The 19,839-nt window shown below is 40.6% G+C and overlaps 1 protein-coding gene and 1 long non-coding RNA gene across 3 annotated transcripts in view; one reads left to right on the top strand and one right to left on the bottom strand.

Moving 5' to 3' along the window:
* Positions 1-4,865, bottom strand: part of LOC135184358 (uncharacterized) — a 42,900-nt gene extending 38,035 nt beyond the window's left edge. Inside the window, exon 1 of the long non-coding RNA XR_010305995.1 lies at positions 4,781-4,865. This is a non-coding gene — a long non-coding RNA (uncharacterized LOC135184358). The remainder of the gene's footprint in view (positions 1-4,780) is intronic.
* Positions 96-19,483, top strand: KCNG4 (potassium voltage-gated channel modifier subfamily G member 4). Of its 2 annotated transcripts, XM_064160036.1 has the most exons (3): positions 96-442; positions 1,309-2,108; positions 17,986-19,483. In XM_064160036.1, exons 2-3 carry the CDS (start codon positions 1,359-1,361, stop codon positions 18,769-18,771), a joined length of 1,536 nt encoding a protein of 511 aa, XP_064016106.1. In that variant the 5' UTR covers positions 96-442; positions 1,309-1,358; the 3' UTR covers positions 18,772-19,483. The 2 variants fall into 2 exon arrangements, with proteins under 2 accessions (XP_064016106.1, XP_064016105.1); XM_064160035.1 differs by lacking the exon at positions 96-442 and having other exon boundaries at positions 1,225-2,108.
* Positions 19,484-19,839: the final 356 nt, after the last annotated feature.

Below are 19,839 nucleotides of genomic sequence, written 5' to 3'. Positions count from 1 at the left end.
TGCTGGAGAGATTATTCCTAAGCCCTTCCCCCTTCCCTCTCCCCTCCTTTTCTAGGACCACACTGACAGTCCCAAGGGAAACAGAGGAGAGACAGGGAAAGGGCAGGATCCACAAGCTCTCACTCAGCATATTTCACCAGGAAGCCCCAGGAGTCCAGAAGAAGAGCTGCTACTTAGGACACTGTCTCCTCTGCTAAGGATCTATTAGTACAACATTTATTACGTGAACTCGCATGAGCATTTTCCTCTTCCAGGAAAGAAGAGAAAGCAGAAAGAGCCTGCCATCTCCAGAGTGCTATAGTGATTTCTGACGTAATCAATACTGTAAATACCCCCAGGACTTTCTGCTGGATTGTACCTCCAGAGAGAGATGATCAGTTTGCAGCATGTGCACCTCACCTGCGGGGACGCCAGGCACCTGGCAGCAGCCCGTGGAGCAGAGGTAAGGAACTCTCAGGAAGTTTCCTTGCAATTTTTGCAGTTCACTGACTTGGGGTAATAAATGTCTTTGAATGCTTAGCAATTATGAACAAAGCCAGAGGGTTGTTCCTGAAAGAGGGAAGCGAGGCGGGGGAGTGTCTTTCAATTGCTTCCCCCTCCGCCCCCTGCCCGGAGCTGATAAAATACTTTGTGTAACAAAGTTTTCTCCAGGGTGGGCAAATGTTCCCTACATCCTCACAGCAATTTGCAGCGACATGAGACCAGGTTGAGAAGAGTAGTCATCACCGATAGAGCCCTTTACCTCCTATGGCATTTTACAAGCATCTCCTGGCTAATCCTTGCGTTCCGCCAGACGGGCAGGCAGAAAAGCGGGCAGTGAAAGGCAGGAACGGCAACGAGCGCTCAACTTAAAGCAATTAGGAACTTTGCATCCAGCTGACAGCAGATAATTGATCACTCTAATAACTATTAAGCAGTTCAGTTGAGTGTGTGTGTGTGTGCTTAGAGTTTATAGAAACAAGAAAGCAAAGCGACCACCACCAGCCAGTACAAGCATCCAGCGATGGCTGAGGTCTGCTGAGAGAAGAGAGCGATCTGTTCGCATTCGGATTTGCACGACCCCTCGTGAGAATTATGAATGAGGCTGTAGCTCTCTGCTGTGTCTGTGCGTTGCCAGACAACCAATGAGGCTGCAAAGCAAAGCACGTTCACAGGCTGCAGAATTCAGGAAGCAGCAGCCAGATGACTTTTAGTTACAAAATAGGCATTTATTAATTTTGTGATTTAAGAAAGTAGCCAGAAACAACTTTTCTCTTGCAATAACCTCTATGATGTTTTCTCCTCCTTTCTCTACCTTTTGGCTGACAGATAACCCTGCTCTGATGCCATTTCGGATCTCTCAGTGAGAACTCTTAGAGATGCCTATTCTCTCCAGAGGCAGTGACCAAGACTATAGTAACATTAGCTACACTTCTTGTAATTCCTTGAGCCACTTCTTTCCTGTCTCCGTTGAAACCCCTCCTGTCAAAGGGGTCCATTACCAAAGAGCCAGGAGGATTTACCACCCTGATCAAGTCTCTGAAGCCGATCTAAAGACAGAGATCATGATAAATGTTGGAGGCATCAAGTACCTGCTACCTTGGAGTACTTTAGATGAATTTCCCCTGACCAGACTAAGTAAACTAAAGTTTTGCAGCAGCTATGAAGAAATAATTCAGCTGTGTGACGATTATGATGAAGACACCCATGAGTTCTTCTTTGACAGGAACCCCAATGCTTTTGGGATGATTGTGAGCTTTCTAGCAGCAGGGAAGCTGATGCTCTTAAGAGATATGTGTGCCTTGTCTTTTCAGGAGGAGCTAAGATACTGGGGGATTGAGGAATCCAACCTGGAGAACTGCTGCTTTCGGAAACTCTTTCAAAAACTGCAGGAGTTGGCCGAGATACGTAAAGAAGAGGAGCTTCGGAGGAGCAAAGAAGCTGCATGTGTCCTGGATGAGAAAACCAAATTTGGACAGTTTATGAACAGACTCAGAGATATGGTAGAAAATCCCCAGTCAGGACTCCCAGGAAAAGTCTTTGCTTGTCTCTCCATTCTCTTTGTGGCCACCACAGCTATAAGCCTTTGTGTTAGCACAATGCCCGACTTAAGAGCTGAAGAAGACAGGGTAAGTAAGTCCTTTTTAACTGGTCTACTACAGAATGAAAAGAAATGTATCTGTCTCACTAGGCACACATCATGTAAAAGACAACAGAGATACACAAAATCTGTAGCCACGAAGTTCAAAACTGTTGCTGGTAATGAAATGGCCTATAATAGAAAATGTGACAATGGCTTAAATAGATCTAATGTTTTCAAAGTGATATTCATTTAAGAATAATGTGGACATTGTTAGCTAAAATACAGGAAGGAGCTTCTGGACAGAAAAGATGTTGCAGCTCTCTAATACAGCATTGTGTTTCCTTCTCAATAAGCAGTTGCTAGTGTAAGTTAACTTGTTAGCACTGAGACTCTCAAGTGCTGAGACCTGACACTATGGAGTTTTCAACACGCTTTACTCTCTGGAAGCAATTTCTCACTTGGGCATGTCAGCCAAAGAAATACTTTTCTCTGACATCTTTACGTTTGAAATAGCTGAGTATCTTGTGAAAATACACCTAGATCTTTAACGGGGAAGAAACAGTCACTAATTTACACAATGCTGAATTTCAACAGTTGTGTAAAGACTAAAGGATGAGAGAGAGACAAAGTATTTTTGCAGACACTGAAACTTCAAAGCTGAGCCTCCAAAAAATAGTATTTCCATGCTAATAGAATTCTGTATTTGCCCACATATATATATATATATGTATATATTGTGGGAGTAACGCCAAATACTGGTGAACTGCTCTCTGCATTTAAACCCTTTTCAAGTAAGCCCCCCACGCTAATTCATGGCAAATCAAGTTTCAATCATATATGAAGGATTTTCTCTCTAACATTGTTGAGTTTCAGCTTTCAAAAGATTTGCTATTCTAATAACACCACAGAGAAAAGTAACAATCCAAAGTTGCTTCAAAGGTAGTAATGTCCAAGTTCATCAAATAACCTTGATCTGTCCTGCACTTCATCTGCAAACTGCCCTTCAAAAGTGCAGAAGAAATCCAGGTCAAATACACTCCCTGTCCCAACCACTGCTACAAGATGAACCCCTCCTGAGAGTATTGTATCTTGAGAATGAAGTCATTTTTACATTTAGAGCACAGCATAACATGCATGATATGAAAATCTGTGTATATTTGACTGTTCAAGCAGTAAATCAAAGCAGCACAGCCGCGGTGAAACTATGTCATGACACAACTGATGTCTAATAAAAGTAAGGACAGCAGAGAAGGCTGAAATTTAAGATCATTCCTTGATCCATTTAACCCCTCAAATATTAACTCATATTTCCCCAGGATGACTATTATCTTTCAGCAATAAGTCTGGTGCTTTTGCAGCCTTCCACAGCTATTACTTCTGGCAGGAAAAATTGTAACTCTGTTCCAATGCCTCTTCCAAGGAAGTGCTTTAAATATAGAACATCCTTCTTGCAGCTAGATGCAAAACCACTATACACTGCTCTAGCAAGGGCTTCCTACTAACTTTGTTAATGGAAGTAGCCTGATGCATTTTATCTTAATTTCCCAACCATTGCAGAAGAAGCTTTTATACACACTTGTCATGTAAAAGAACAAGCACATAATGTTTCAGAGCTCAGCTAGATGTAATATGTTGTGTATTTCAAAAATAATTAACCATATGTTAGCAAGGAAAGCATGTGGAGGGTTGTAAGTACATTGGTAGCTGCAGTGTAGCTGCTGTTCCTGGATCTCTCAAAAAATACCTATGACATTGCTACTTAGAGATTTGCCTATAAATAACTACTTTGAAAACAAGCAAACTAGACTAAAACAAGCTTAAAAGATAGAACATTTAAAGTGAAGAGAAGGGGATGAAGGATGAACTTAAGCAGAAGACCACATTTGTCCAAATATTTGGAAACATCGAATAATTTACACTTACAGCATCAGTCTAATGCACTTTGTGACTGTCCCAGAAGCAAAAAAACCAGAGTATTGAAAGTTCTGTTACTTGAGCCATTAAATTATGTCAGAGAAAACACAGGGGAATACTAGAGACAAAATACCTCTGCTTTGTGAAAAATCAGAGAATACAAACTACTAAATAATAGTCAATTAAAAAAAAACAACCCTCTACATTTGCATCCCTAAATTCTTAGCTTGCAACACCTGAAAATGTCTTAGTAGAATCTCAAAAGAGCATTTTTAGTTAGAAGCAGACAGATAACTCAGCGAACTTAACTGACTAAACATACTACTTCTTGGTTGCAGCTGAGTCATACCCATGCAAACTGCAACTCTGTGTTGATTTGTAACTCAAAATTGTTCACTGGCTGCCCTCTGAAAGTGGTTCCAAAATTTACCAGCAACCTGGGACAGACATGCAAAATTGGAAATTCACACAATCTCTGTTTGCTCAGTGACAGCAAACAGTCAAATTACAGGCTCACAGGATATTAGGGGCTGGAAGGGACCCAAGGAGATCATCAAGTCCAACCTCCCTGCCAGAGCAGGACCACACAATCTAGCACAGATAGCTTTTCCTCTAGTAAAGTCCCTGAACAACCTGTAATTCCACACCTAATTCAAAGATGCCCTACCCTGAGGTTTTTTCATCTCCAAGTTAAAGCCTGGTAAAACCTCTTTGGTAAATGTGCTTACAAGTGCTGCAAGGATATGATCACCAATATCAGTAACACTGGAAATCATTCTGAAATACAAATAAAAAAGGCTTTACCTCTGCTGCATATGTACCATTCTAGGGTCCTTTTTCTCATCATCACAGCCACATTGAGAGTAAGAACTGGCTGGACTCCAGCTCAAGCAGAAGGATCAGAGTTTAAAAAAAAAAAGAGAGAATAAAGAATGCAAGGTGACTTCTATTTCACTTAGAAGCTTGGTCGATCCCACCCTGCAGGCACATGCAACCACTTATCCTTTTAGTAGTTGCTAAACCAGGTCTGCTTAAGGAGAATAGCTGCCTGGGCAGGCAGAAGAGCAAACATGAGTCCTCACCATCTGAGGGAAAGTGAAAACTCCAGTCTTTGGGAGAGGGATGGCAAGGAGCCAAGGCAAGAGCATCTGCATCAGGGAAGCCCAGTCACCCTGGCAACCAGAGGGGAGGGAAGCAGCCATCTCCACTGGCAGCATAAAAGGGAGGGGAGAGTTGGGTTAGCTTAAATACAAGAATAGAGCTGAAAGTAACATCATAAATGGGTTATTATAAATGATACTAGGCACAAACTTTAGAATATGTCAAATGATATTTAGGGAACTCTTCACTAGAGATATGAAAGAAAACCACATATAGATGACCAAACAATTCTGTAGCTATATTTCACATAAGCAACTGCCATGAATCCCAGGTCAAAGTGAACAACTCCAGGCAACAGAGGCCAAAATCTCAGGAAAACTCTAGAGTGGCAAATGCATAGCTGTAGTGATCTCAAGTTGAAGTCTGACCAGAAAACAGATATGCAAAGAGATTTATCACTCGGGGTGCTAAGGAAAGAGGACTCATTAGTAATAAGCTATGTTATTTTAATATGTCTTAAACCAATTGAACATCTCATTTTCCAGTGGGAAAACATCCTTATCTAGGATATTGGCATCTGCTCCTTACAAAGCCCAATGTGTCAATCAAAACGTAGAAATCAAGACACATATATATGGAGACAGAATAAAGCATGGTTGGCAGTCAAGAGCTCTGTTTATCATTGACCTGAGATATTAGCCTGAGACAACTACAAATCTGAAACAGAGACTTTGCATATAGGATAAGAAAGCTGAAGCGACACAATCTGCCAGTTTACCCATCAAAGAAACTAAGATCATTTCACTAGAGACCAGGCAAAAGTCCCATTAACATCCTCCAAAAGACCTAGTCCCACATGAGAGTTACAATCAGCATGCAACTGAAATACACTGCTCAGCACATCTAACCGTGAGGAAGAAACCTCATTACACCAGAGAACCACCACAGAAGAGCCTGGACAGGGAGACCACTTTGAAGCACTCTTGGGATTTTCCTTAGGAAGAAAAACACCTTAGAATGAGTCCTTAAAATTGGCATCCTCTAGAGAAATGACTCAGCAGAAGGGATACAGCAAGGTCTTTTCTTCAGGCAGGCAGGCAAGTAAATTAAGGTCAGGAGGAGAAAAGAAGAAAAAGAAACCCCATTTCCATTCCCTGCCCTTCAGCACCAGTAACAACCAAACCATTTTCCTCTAGCGTAGATGGCTCCTCACAAACCACACTTCCACGATGTTGCACGGAAATGTGCTTTAAGAGAGAAGGAAATGACTGTTTTCTTCCTCTCTTTTCTGGTGATCAGTGAGCGGTGAGCCCTTGTTACTACTGATTTCTGTATTGGCTCCTAACTGACCTTGAGAAGGTTATAACTACTTGATGAATTGCATATCCAACATAAGCTGCAAATAGCATTGTCAGATCTAATGATTTTACTTTGAGAGTCAGAATATTAATTTTTAACAACTCCTTTTAAAAGAATACCATTTTAGTCTTTGATTGCACTGAGAAGTCAGACAGCAAGAAAAGAAGAACAGCACCCAGTACCTAATGCATACAACCATTTAAAAACCATTTTTTCATTCTACACCCTTATTCTGGGGCAATGGTTTTAAACTAGAGCAGGGTAGACTTAGGTTAGATATTAGGAGGAAGTTCTTCACAATGAGGGTAGTGAAATACTTGAACAGATTATCCAGAGGTGTCATTCCTGGAGACACTCAAGGTCAGACTTGATGGGGCCCCAAGCAATCTGATCTAGTTAAAGATATCCCTGCTCACTGCAAGGGCATTGTACAAGATGATCTTTGAGGGATTCTTCCATCCTGATGCATTCTACAGTTCCACAGTTCTGAAGGCCCTGGCATGTTTTCCAGTATTTGATGCTGCTCTTGTGTGTATGATACAGAACAAGAGGACACAGCCTTAGGCTGTGCCAGGGGAGGTTTAGGCTCGAGGTGAGGAGAAAGTTCTTCACTGAGAGAGTCATTGGACACTGGAATGGGCTGCCCGGGGAGGTGGTGGAGTCGCCGTCCCTGGGGCACTTTAAGGCAAGGTTGGACGTGGCACTTGGTGCCATGGTCTAGCCTTGAGCTCTGTGGTAAAGGGTTGGACTCGATGATCTGTGAGGTCTCTTCCAACCCTGATGATACTATGATACTAAACCTAACTTATTTGGCTTGTAAACTAGAGTAAACACATTTCCTTTAGAAGTGGAATAATTTTACTTTATAGGATCTTGCTGTGAAGAGAAGGAAAATCAAACCAGATGTTTATTTCATCAGGGTTAGCATTGCCACAGCTAAATGTGTTAATTATAAGAACTCACATTGACTTGTAACTCAGTTCAGTATGTGAAGATCTGCATGCACAAGGTCTACTCTTAGTATTCAAGCCACTAAACCATTTACAAAATCATTAGAATGTAAAGCTTCAACCCTGCCCACAACCTGCAGGTAACATTAAATATCTCTAGTATGCTTATTAAAGGAAAGCCTGGAGATCTTGGGAGTGACTGGAGGAGATAATAATTCATCTGGAGAGTGCCAGTGAGAGGAGTGTAACCTAGTTCTTCTGCTCATGCAATCCATAAAGATAAAGCTTTGCATCAAAGTAATTCTGAAAAGTGCTAGAAGAAATCACCCTTGGTAGACTGAATATGACAGCCAGATTTAGAGAGATACTGCTGCCTACCATTGTTAGAGCTTTTAAATATGGGGGTCTAAGTACTGATCAAAAAAGACTTTTCTATCTGATTAGCCAGGGAAAAAATCTTTTCCAATGAAGAGGACAGAGTACTACTACTGCAGTGAGACCCTGATCAGAATATACCTTAAAAGCAAGACTATTTCACTGTAAGTTGGTGTTCAAACATAACCTCCTAACATAAGCAAACATCACAAAAAGCACAGCTCAGAATGAGTTGCTCTATTGTGAAGATATTAACGAGATCTTGACTTTCAGAAACATTTCTAATGCTCATGTAAAAGTGTAAGACTGTAAAGGGACACATGTGTGTGTTCGTGCCTATCTCTAAATACAGTGGCATACACATATGACTTGAAATTACCTGGAACAAAACAAAGCTGGATGTCCTTTGGTTTTACTGCATCTGCTCAGTACATCTTTTGGGTTCTTATTAGGACACTTGCTGTGTACACTCACACTCCTGAATGAACTACTCATCTGGAGCAACACTGATATTAGTAATGAAAGTACTGCAGTATTTTAAAGTAAAAAAGCATGCTTCACTGAAGCACCAAAATACTCCCAGTCTATTAGGAGTATTTGGCACAGTAGGACCTAGCTAACTTCTTTGCTTCAGAAACCAAACTAGTTAAATTAATAGCAATGTAAGAAATATATTAAATAAGAAGCCACAGAACACCAGAACTCAGAATATTCCAGCATGGAAATTTTACATATGCTTTATGGGATCTGCCTTTTTTTGAGGTTTGCACATCTGTTCAGCAATGTCAAAAACTCTGACTCTGGGACAGCACCATTATGTTAAGACTCTCATTTCATGGTTCCACATTTTAAGCAACTGCTTTCCAAGGATCTGCAAGTAGAATTGCATTTTTCATCATGAAATCTAATACCTACATTGATGAAGTTCATATTACTTAAACTCTGCTGTAGATAACCCAGAAGGTGCACCAGCAGTGGCTAAATGCTGCTGAACATCTGTGTCTCAGCTTACCCTTGCTAGCAGAGAGAACTGTTTTCTTTAGGAAGGCTGGACACTCAGTGAGCAAACAGATTCTGCCTGCTTTTCAAAATCTGGCTCTGCCGGTACAAGGTCCAGTGTTCAGAAAGCACAATTAGACATTATTAGTTTGCCTTATGTTCATCCAATCTTGGCTGGGTCCCAGCATCACTAAGTCTCCAGGCTTCGCACGCTATCCTGGGGGGACACCCAGCTGTTCCAGCTGCTGTGCAATGGGCAGTTGATCCACTGCTGTCCGATGTGCCAGCATATGTGTTCCACACTGGGAATCAGGCCTTCTCCCTTTTGCTGCTTTTGAGTTCAGAGTACTTACAATAAGGAAAAAAAATCCTGTTCCCTTTCAAGGGATTCAGCACAGATGATTACTTACTAACTTACACAGAGTGTGGCGCTCTGTCTTTGGGAAACACTATCCCAAATCAATGCATCCACCAAGTTCACAGCAATAATGCAACAAGTATTAAAATGAAATAATCAATTGAATCTGTACATGCTTTACAAATTCCTCATTGTAGATGATGGAAATCCTTGAGGACTCTTCAGTTTACTGCTGCAGTCAAATTCACAATCAGGTTTTCTAATTCTGAGCACATCCAATTGCTATCTTCATTGCAGCATCAGAGCTATGAAGTCCATGTTGTGTTTATTGCCTTAGTGGCAGCACCTCCTACTAGCATGAATATTTTCCTTTGCAACAGATAAAGCCATGTTTGGGGCACTGCTGTACACCCTGTACTACACAGGTACAATAACATGCAGTTCCTGCTCCAAAAAACTTACAAGGCAGCAAAGAAAAGTAGAGAAAAAGAGAGTAACAAGGCAAATGATTTGACCAGCAGAAAAACTGGAAATTGAAGTCATCCTCCTATACCTTATCATTTTGACTGTATTGCTGCTCATAGTTACAACAAGAAGTCTCTTAAACTTCTTACTAGAAAAAAAAAAAAAGAAGATAATATTTCCACATCTTTCCCCTAAAACAAACACTGGGGCCACCAACTCTTTTAAATCAAACTCATATTCTTTCGACTGATTCCCATGGTGTTTCCAGAATAAGGACCCAAGATTAAAAGTTAACTGAAATATCTTATTTTAGTTACACTTCTGCCCCAGCTAATTATGTGTTGGGTACAGAGATAATAATTTCCTTTATGTTCTTTTTAATGCCCACATTAATATAATCCCAATATTAGTTTAGTTTCCTCAAATGTACTAGTTGCAGTAATTGTTTTCCTAAAGCCAGACCTCTTTCCTATAAAGCAAAGTGAGAGGGAAATGGCTCTGTGATCAGAATATGCAGCACTCCTTTAACAAGCTCATTGTTCTGGAAATCAGATTACAGCCTCTTTCTCAGCAGTCTGTAAACCTTTTGATTGTATCGCACTGGCCTGTAACCATAAATCCCAGTACTGAAGTGATCCATAACAGAGGGTTTCCAAGTTCTCCCTAACCATCATTTGATTCAGCAGAGCATGGTTTAATTATTCAAATGACAGCAGCAATGCGGTCGCAGTGATTCAGCAGTACCTGCAGCACTGCAGCTGGATCCCACAGCTCCAGGTAGGCAGGGAGCACAGACTGGCACAACACTTCCTAACTGAGGCACCGTTTTGCAGCCAAAAGGGATTTTTCCCTGCATCTGTTCAATTCCTGCTGTGCACTGGGATAAGAACAACTGGCAGCTGGTTAGGCATCTTGGTTCCCTACACGGAGGTCTTGTTCTGCCTCTGCTCCCGCCTAACCACTTTCCAGACTTGCAGCCTCAACCTCTAGACCCAGCACCTTGGATTTGTGGGCAGGCAGGAGCAAGAACCAAAGGCTTTTCCCTCACTACTACATTAGCTCATAGGAAGAAGCTGTAGACCCGGATATACTGGCTGGTTATGACCTTGAGAAGTACAAAAGGCTGGAAAGCAGCACTCTGACCAGGAAACGGCAGCTTTGGGCTTATAGAACGCATTGGGTTGGAAGGGATTTGTAAAGGTCATCTAGGCAATCCTCTCTGTAGTAAGAAGGGACATCCTCAACTAGATCAGGTTGCTCAGAGCCTCATCAAGCCAGAGAAGAAAAATGCTGTGAGTTTTGCTTCTAAGCCCTCCTCACAAAGGGATGAATGGTTTTACTCTGCTTGGGCCACAAGGCCAGACTGCAAGAAGAGCAATCTTGCTGAGATAAGCCTCTCTAAATGTTAGATACCACAGGCAGGCAGAAGACAGGTTGATGGCCACAATACAGGCTGATCCCATCTGGACGCTGGCCTTTGTCCACAAATACTGTGGAGCAGGGGGAAGGATCTGAGCAGTAACTGGCTGCAGCTGAATGTGCCAAACAAAATCTGGATTTGACAGGGCAGGTTTAGCAGATGTGACCTTGCATCAGCCACAAAGCCAGGCATATTTCTGGCATGAAAGATGATGTCCTGGTAGCTTGTCCTTTGATTGCAGAGTGTTAAACTGATCCAGGTCCTGTATTTAAGGAAACTCCTTTAGGACTCCAGTAGGATTCCGAATCAAGAAGAGTGAAGTATATTGCTTTATGGGTTGGCTCCTTGCTCTGTTTTGAGACTATTTGGTAAGGGTGACTGCATACCAAACTAGCCTTTGTTTGTAAGCAATCACTGCTGCTTTTAGGGTGGATCTATCTGGGAAGAGGTGTTGGATCCTTTCTGTCCATCTCTCCTTTGTTTTGATGATCATGAGACAGATGGTTTCCACAAAGGTACCCTTGGAATAACATTGTTTGCATGCAGTGGTTCAATCATGACTTCCAGCTAGATTCCAGGATTTTTATCACCTTGTCTTCATAAATATTAATAGTTACTCTCTCCTAAGTATGCTGTAAAAGCATTATATATATATTTATATATATAAAAATATTTATATGTTGCTAATACATGTCTTATTTCCACTCTAAAGCTTCAAAAATATCAGTCTCTGTTGGGATGGTGTGACTCTGAAATATCCCGGTCAAGCAAGGTATTCTACAAATAATGGTGAAACTTTGGCTGTTTAAGTAGGAAATAAACTATTTGACACACGAAACACTTAAACCCATGAACATCATTAAGAACAGAATTAAACAGTGAGCAAAGAAAGGAAATGGTGTGAAATACTTCAGGTTTGCCTATCTTACATCTCAGACTTCATTCTATTTATAGATTTTGCAAAATCCCAAGTTTCACACCACAGAAAACAGGCTCAGATTGTTGCCAAAGAAATTCCACTCAGAGACTGTTACAGCAAGGGCAGACAGTTGGTACCTCTCCAATTCCTATTGCAATACAGCATCATAGATCCAACATAACAGGAAGAGCAGAATTTCTTTCCCCATGTTTCTTCAAATCAAGAGAAACCTATCAAGCTTCCCTTTGATGCTTTCAGGTAATTTTGGTCCCCCTTTTTACACTCCAGAATTTGCTTACTAAGGATTTGTTTGAGTTTTGATTTGTTTTGAAGAATCTGTTTCTGGTGAGGGGACCAAAGGTAAAAGCTCTGTCTATTCTGTCAGTGAGCAACACAGCCTTCAACTCTTAACAGGCCAGGCAAACACAGGTTCAAATGCATTAAATGCTTGAACAGTTTTGTAAGAGCATGTCCTGGTTTCAGCTAAACCACAACAAAGAAACATACTGAAGTGAGCAAGTTGCAGAATAACAGATGTCACTCTGTTTTGTGTTTGCTTCAGCATTTATGGAAAAACACCTCAAATGGAACCAAAGGGCAAATATCCACAGCAAAATGTACTAGCATAAATTTTTCACAGTAAGAAATTAACTGGCAGATCAGAACAACTTTCCAGACAATATTTTAAAGTGTCTTAGAGTGCACCTAAGCAGGACACAAATGGTCAGCACCAAGCTGACTCTGAAGGCATAAGAATATTTCTTTGGCTCTCATGCAGTTATCTAGAAATAAACACTTTTAACTTGTCTAGAAAATGTAATAAAGTGAGGTGCTTTGGAAAGCCAGGGTGGATAGACAAGATACACATTCCACAGGGCAAATTCTGATTCAGCCTCCCTGGACATTGCTACAATTATTGATGCATGTAAAGATATCATTTTGACTAGATGAGATTTATATCTCTTGTAAGATAGGTTAGTGCAGCGTAACTCCACGATCTGATTTTGTTTATTATCCTAGATGTCATTACACTTGGACTAACGTTTCCTGGTAAATAAGCGGGCACTTGACTGGGAAATTTATCCTGTAAATGGCACAAATCTCAAGTTCATTTAGCTTGAATTCAGAATTAGTGAATTAATTTCTTTTCTGTAAGTTTCCCTGTGCAATTGAGGTCTGAGACTTAGCTGCTACACATTACCCTGGCCAGTCCTCCAAGTACTCCAAGAAGGCTGCAGGAACACTTTCCAGAGTCACACAATTTTTCACTATTAGTAATATTATATTCTAAGCATTATCCCTACATAGACCCAATGTGCTTAAGCAATAAAAAGCACAATAAACCCCCAAAATTTATTGAGTTCTTGATCATAAACAGGACATAAATTTGATTATACAACCTACAGCTCATCCACACTTTAAAACCGCAGTCTCGGTCCCTTCCATCTCAGATAGAAAAATAGCCAGAGAAAGGCAACAAGAATGAAACAACTTTACACTAGCACAAAAGCAGACAGAATTCCAGAGGATGGGAACAAGCTGTGGTAATGGATGCAATAGAGGTCTATAAAATTGCAAATGACAGGAAACAAGTAAATGTCAATCTAGTAGCCCTTCTGGTGACAGAACTTAGGGATGTTGATGAAACTAACAGGTACTAATTCAAAGCAAAAAATCAGGTGAGCCTCTATGCAATTGGTAGAAGATGACAGAAAGGCCAAACTTCATAGAAGAGCAATTCAGGTTGCTTATACCATCTTTGGCTCAGGAAGCTTTGGAGTGGAAAATGAAAGTTGGGAGATTTGCCTGGGGAGCTTGTTTTCTCAGGCTTTTGGAATAGGACACTGGGTTAACTGGCCTCAGTACTGCCATTCTTATATTTTATTACGAGGCTTTCTTTTCATATCTAAAGCAAATTTAATAGAAGTACCCTAAAATGAAACATTTTACTGTAACACTATAACACTCTAAGAGAATCCAGAAAATGAGCCCTTATACAGCAGAAGGCAATAAAGAAGAGGAAGCACGAATTGCTTATTATCTCTGGTAGTACACAAGTTTGAAACAGCCACTTTGCTTCTTTGAGGTGCTTTATAAATTTAAGAAATCACTCAATATTTCAGGCATCAGGTTCAGTATATATCTTTTACATAAAAAATATTGTTTCCTTCATTGCCGAGCCAAATGTTCTTCTCCTACGTAAGATCAATACCAGGCACTCATTTTATTACTTTTATATCATACATTGTAGAATTTCAGCTAGAGACAAGTTTCATAAATCCTCACTAAAGTCTTACATTGTTCAGAAGTAAATCTGCAGGATGAATAAAGTATAAAGAGTTAGATACTCACTCACCACTGGCTTTGTGATAACTGTTCTCCTGTCAGAGTCAATGATAGTTTGAGTACTGATTGATGCTACGGTAGTGCAAAACATGTCAAAGGGTTGTGCTGATAAAGCTCAACCAAAATATGTTGTAGCCATAAATAAAGCCTCATCTTCTCATGTTCACCGTCACACCACACTAGCTTGGAGCTTTTATAGGTTCCACTACACCATGGGTACTTTGGGTGGAAAAATGCAGACAGGAGAAGCCAGTGACAAATTTGACTCAAAGGATCTGAAAATAAAATCTCAGAATTCTGCTCTAGTTAATGATGAGGTCAAGAGAGAGTTTGGTGTGTTTTGCTTTGGCAGCACTGATTGCTAGAATTGCCCAAATCTGTTCCTTTGTTCAGAAACAGGAAATACATAGCAGTGGTTGTGGCACAGAAATTCCTTTATTAGCCACTCATGCAAAAAGACCTTTCATGCACCAGAGTATTTGGGCCATCATTTGTCAATTCACTTAAAGTAACCAAAGGAATTTGGTGTTAACAGCAACCTATTACTTTCATAGGGCATCTGTATTTTGGTAAGAACACAGTATTTGAAGTTGACATGTTATTCTGCCTGCTCTTTGGACAACAATTTTAAGTGGAACATAATACACACTGAGGTAAAAAATCATCAAAAATAATGGCTGACTGGACAGGGCTGGCTGGTAGGTTGGACTGCATGATCTTGGAGGTCTCTTCCAACCTGGTTGATTCTATGATTCTGTGGAATTTGCTCTGGTGCTTTCTTTTTCCTTCCTCTTATTCAAATATTCAGTGTTTTTGAATAGGTTGTTCAAAAAGGATCAAGAATTCTCCAAGAGACTGACTGACATTAGAGAGGGATACTCTGTATCACGTAAGAGACACAAATATTCCTAATATATAAATCATTCAAATACAAACTCACTGGATGAAATCTATTTCGCAATGTGAAATAAAATTAAATATTATAGAGACAAAGACATACATTCTCTCTTCAGACACCATCAACAGAGGAATAAAGACAGGCAAAGAAAGTGGCATGGGACTTTTTGGCAGATCTTTTATATAGACTGACTAAATCATAGCATGTCTACACCAGGTAATGGAGTGAAATAGTCCTGCTGCCAGATGGTGACCCAGCTGCATTATTTCTAGGCTTCAGTTAGTCACCTCCACACAGAACTACTGTGGTGCATGGATAAATCAGTTCCCTTTGACAGAAATGGAACTGGCTTTGCTGCATGCCTTCATAGTGCAGATATGTCTGAAGCAAACAGATCCTTCTTTTTCTGTCTCTTCTGAAAAAAAGGTGAAGCACAGAATTCTCTACATTAGTCACAATGCTAGAGACTGTGATACTGTCACTCTTTTGTTTGGTGCAGCAGAAAAAGGGAGAGTGGTTTGAACATTTCTGAAATCTTTTGTAAAGCACATAAGAAAGGCAGTGTGCCACATGGGAGAGCTCAGCATCCCTTACATTCACAACTATGCATGAGAGAAAAATAAAATGCACAGTAATGTTCCTGAAAAGTTAGATTTGAAGGATGCCTGTCTGAAAAATGAATTACACATTTAGGAAGCCAACTGCACAAATTGCTTTGTCTAAATATATATGACTTTCTATGGAGAATAGTGAGACAATCAAGAATAGTGAGAAGAAAATCTCTCAATTAGTCCTGACAATGCTATACCTTGCAATTTCACCCTCAATTCAAGAGACACCCTAGATCTTAGTGGTTAGAACTTTCAGCAGACCAACTATCTATGCCCGTTTTTTCCAAGGAAGGAATAGTGAAAGCTATGTGAAGATCTGACAGCAGTGCCACCTGTAAGTGCATGCAGGTAAATAAGTAATAGATGTACTGGAAATTCAGTCTAGTTAACAAAAAATAACATAAATCTGGATGGGAACAATAAATAATTCACAGGCCATGTCATTAGAATGACCACAGGCAGGTCTGTGCAGAGTTCAGGCTGCACTGTACAAGTACTTTAGGACTCAGAAAAAGTGAACACTGCATAACACAAGTGCTGATTGCAAGCAATCTCATCAAGCCAAGTCAGCAGCTATACAAACATCAGGACACTCCAGGCACTGCCACGGCAACGACTTCAAAGAGGCTACAACCTGATCCTGTACACCTAACTCCAGGGCTATAACGTGATCCTGTACATCTAACTCCAGCTGTGCCAAGTACCTTCAGGGGTGCTCAGTTTAAGAGATAAATTATGGTCTTGATGGTCTTCTCTACAGTGAGAGGAAAAACTTCCAAACAGTGCTACAGAGCTACACTGTTCTGAGGGCTAGACAGAATAAAACCTACCCATTAGGGATATGTTTTACATGGAGGATCTCAGACAGTCAAGGATCATCACAGGTGGTGGCTGCAGAGTGACTGGATACAAACACTGAACAAAGCTACTTGCTACCCCTGAGAGCAGCAGTCATTCTGTCACAAGACGCTCTAAAACCTCCAACATCACATTACAGTGCAGAGGGGACTGAACATCACAGTATCACAGTATCATCAGGGTTGGAAGAGACCTCACAGATCATCAAGTCCAACCTTTTACCACAGAGCTCAAGGCTAGACCATGGCACCAAGTGCCATGTCCAATCTTGCCTTGAACAGAATGGGATGTGTAAGAAAGCAGTGACATCAGAATTCAAAACCAGTATGCTCTTTTCAGGAGCAGGTGGTCAGCTGCTAAGCAGTATGTGCTGCTTTTGTTGTTACTTCTTAGCTTCTACAGGGAACAAAATAGTGGCAGGAACTGGTTTGATTTTTGCCAGCTGGAATCAGTGAGCAGACACTGTACATATGAAAGAGGCAGTGTGTGTACTGTAGGGCCTGTAACTGATGTTCTCTTTGGGTCAATACTAACCTAGTGGAAGTTTATCACTAGAGGACAAGTTTCTTTCTTACCCAAAAGTTCACTGAACTTTCACCTCTTCATTTCACCAGAAAAGGCAAAATGAAGTTTCACATTTTTTAAGCTTATCTCAGGACAATACAAAATGTGAATCCAAGATAGCTAAAGTACAGCAATTAGTGCTTGTATCATGTGGCCTCTGTACTGGGAGAGGATTCTTCTAGGCAAGTTTCAACAATGGGGTGGATGTTTATTTTCCTTTAGATTAAGACACTTGCATGTACTAAAAGAAACAAGATCTGTATATGGCATAACTGAGCCAAGGATTTAGATGACTTGATGAATATCTCTGAATCACTTTTAATTGCATCAGAGTACACAGCACTTATGAAAGCACCATGCATTGAACTGCATCAGAAGTTTACAGAGACATTCAAACATTAATCTTTCTTTTGAAGAGAAATTGATTTTTGTGCAGGCTTATAAACCAGTCAAGTTGAAATTAATTTCTCTTTGAGACCAGAAAGTGAGGACTTACAGGCTGCATGCCAAGATTTTATGCAGAGACAAGTTTCATTCATTTGGAATTGAAGGAGCAACATAATAAAAATAAGCAGGCAGATATATCTATTCATTAAAGTATTTCACATGCTCATTATAATTTATACACCATTGAAGAATGGCTGCCATATGACTACCTGCTAGCTGGGAGTTGATTGTTTCTGATATCAGAGACTCAAGCAGATACATATTGCTTCTTCCTTAGTATTTTTGGATTCTGGTTCACAGACTGTTCTCTTATTTCATTGTCTTTTTGTTTTGTGTCAGGGTGAGTGTTCCCAGAAGTGCTATTACATCTTTGTCATAGAGACCGTCTGTGTGGCTTGGTTTTCCCTGGAGTTCTGCCTCCGATTCATTCAGGCAAGGAGCAAGTGTCAGTTCTTCAAAGGACCCCTAAATATCATTGACTTCTTGGCTATTTCACCCTATTACGTTTCGCTCATCTTCTCAGAGGATGACTCAAATGAGGAGGACGACAGACCAAGCAGCAACACATATCTGGAGAAGGTTGGTTTGGTGCTACGTGTTTTACGTGCCTTGAGGATCTTGTACGTAATGCGCCTTGCCCGACACTCCTTGGGCTTGCAGACTTTGGGCCTCACAGTTCGGAGGTGCACACGGGAATTTGGCCTGCTTTTACTCTTCCTATGTGTGGCTGTCACTCTCTTTTCTCCTTTGGTCTATCTTGCTGAGAACGAGTCTGGGAAGGTGCTTGAATTCACAAGCATACCTGCTTCTTACTGGTGGGCTATCATTTCAATGACCACTGTTGGGTATGGAGATATGGTACCACGGAGTGTCCCAGGCCAGATGGTGGCTCTGAGCAGCATACTCAGTGGGATTCTCATCATGTCTTTTCCTGCAACATCAATATTCCACACTTTCTCCCATTCCTACTCGGAGCTGAGAAAGGAACAGGAACGACTGCAGTCTCGTCTCAACAGAGGGAAAAACGTCAATCGCTCTGGTGAAAGCGATACCTTCAATGAGACAGACAGCTTGATCCTGGAGGATCAAGCATCACCTATCAAATACATTTATACAGGGAACTAAGCTTGGTTGCAAAATATTGCCAAGAAAGGAAGAAAATATACGCATATGTACATCACTACGACACACAAAGCAAAGCAACAACATAGATTATGATGCCAGCATAGGTTATAATAAGCAGTCAAGCCAATGCAGCTTGCTCCGACACCTCATAATGAAGCTGGAGGTTTTGAGAATGTCAACAGTAAATATTCATTCCTCTCTATGACTAGTAAGAATAAACTTTGTCTCTACCAGTCATGTATCTTGCTGAATACCTAATATTGAACTAGTAACAGACAAACCAGCTTCTACTGGCATAAGCACACTTGTTATTTCATTTGCCTTTGAGTTTCCAGTTTTCTTGAGCCAAGCATTAGAATGGATTCTTTCAGGGCTATGCACCAGTGTCATTTAAACAATGCTCATCTACCAGGCACAGAAGAAGTCTCAATACAAATGTGAGTTCTGTATCTAAAGCCACTAATAAGCTTAAAATAAAAGCATTGTATGTGAAAGCTTTCAAAGTTTGCCTGTAGCCAGATGACCAACCTGTAAATAACAAACTGCACTGCTTTTGTATAAAATACATTGTGTTTGCAAGAGAATTTGCTTGAAAGGCAGCTGCAGTCTGCAAACCATGAACATTTCCTACTAGGCAGCAAAAGCTTTCAAACTTCTTTTTCATATACTGATTTAAAATAATAATGAGGAATAAAAAAACCCCAAGCTTAATGACCCTATCAAATAGAGTTGGTGTTATTTTTTTTTTCACTGAATGGTGATGGCTTTTCTGGAATAAAGGTACAAAACAAGAGTTATTGAAAATGAGATGCTGTCTCAGAAATACCTGTAGGCATAAACAGTACAGAGAATGATTTCCAGAGACATAGTGGGGGAGCCCAGAGATGTTGGGGAGGCTGCAATCCTGGAAGTACTCAAAGCCATGTTGGATATGGCCTTTAGCAACCTGGTCTAGTAGCAAGTGTCTCTGTCCACAGTGTGGGGATGGAAATAGATGATCTTTAAAGTCCCTTCCAGCACAAACCCTTCTATGACTTTCCAGTGCAAATGAACTTCTAAACTACCTAG

This window comes from Pogoniulus pusillus, chromosome 20 (genome assembly GCF_015220805.1).
Source record: "Pogoniulus pusillus isolate bPogPus1 chromosome 20, bPogPus1.pri, whole genome shotgun sequence".
Classification (NCBI taxonomy): Eukaryota; Metazoa; Chordata; class Aves; order Piciformes; family Lybiidae; genus Pogoniulus; species Pogoniulus pusillus.
The sequence above is the reverse complement of the archived record's forward strand: the minus strand, read 5'-3'. Positions and strand labels throughout refer to the sequence as shown.

What these genes read in the sequence shown, in the direction of transcription:
- KCNG4 (XM_064160036.1), top strand. Translation starts at nt 1,359, where the DNA reads ATGCCTATTCTCTCCAGAGGCAGTGACCAAGACTATAGTAACATTAGC. An exon ending in TAAGAGCTGAAGAAGACAGG is followed by an intron (nt 2,109 to 17,985) that starts GTAAGTAAGTCC and finishes GTTTTGTGTCAG; the next exon opens with GGTGAGTGTTCCCAGAAGTG.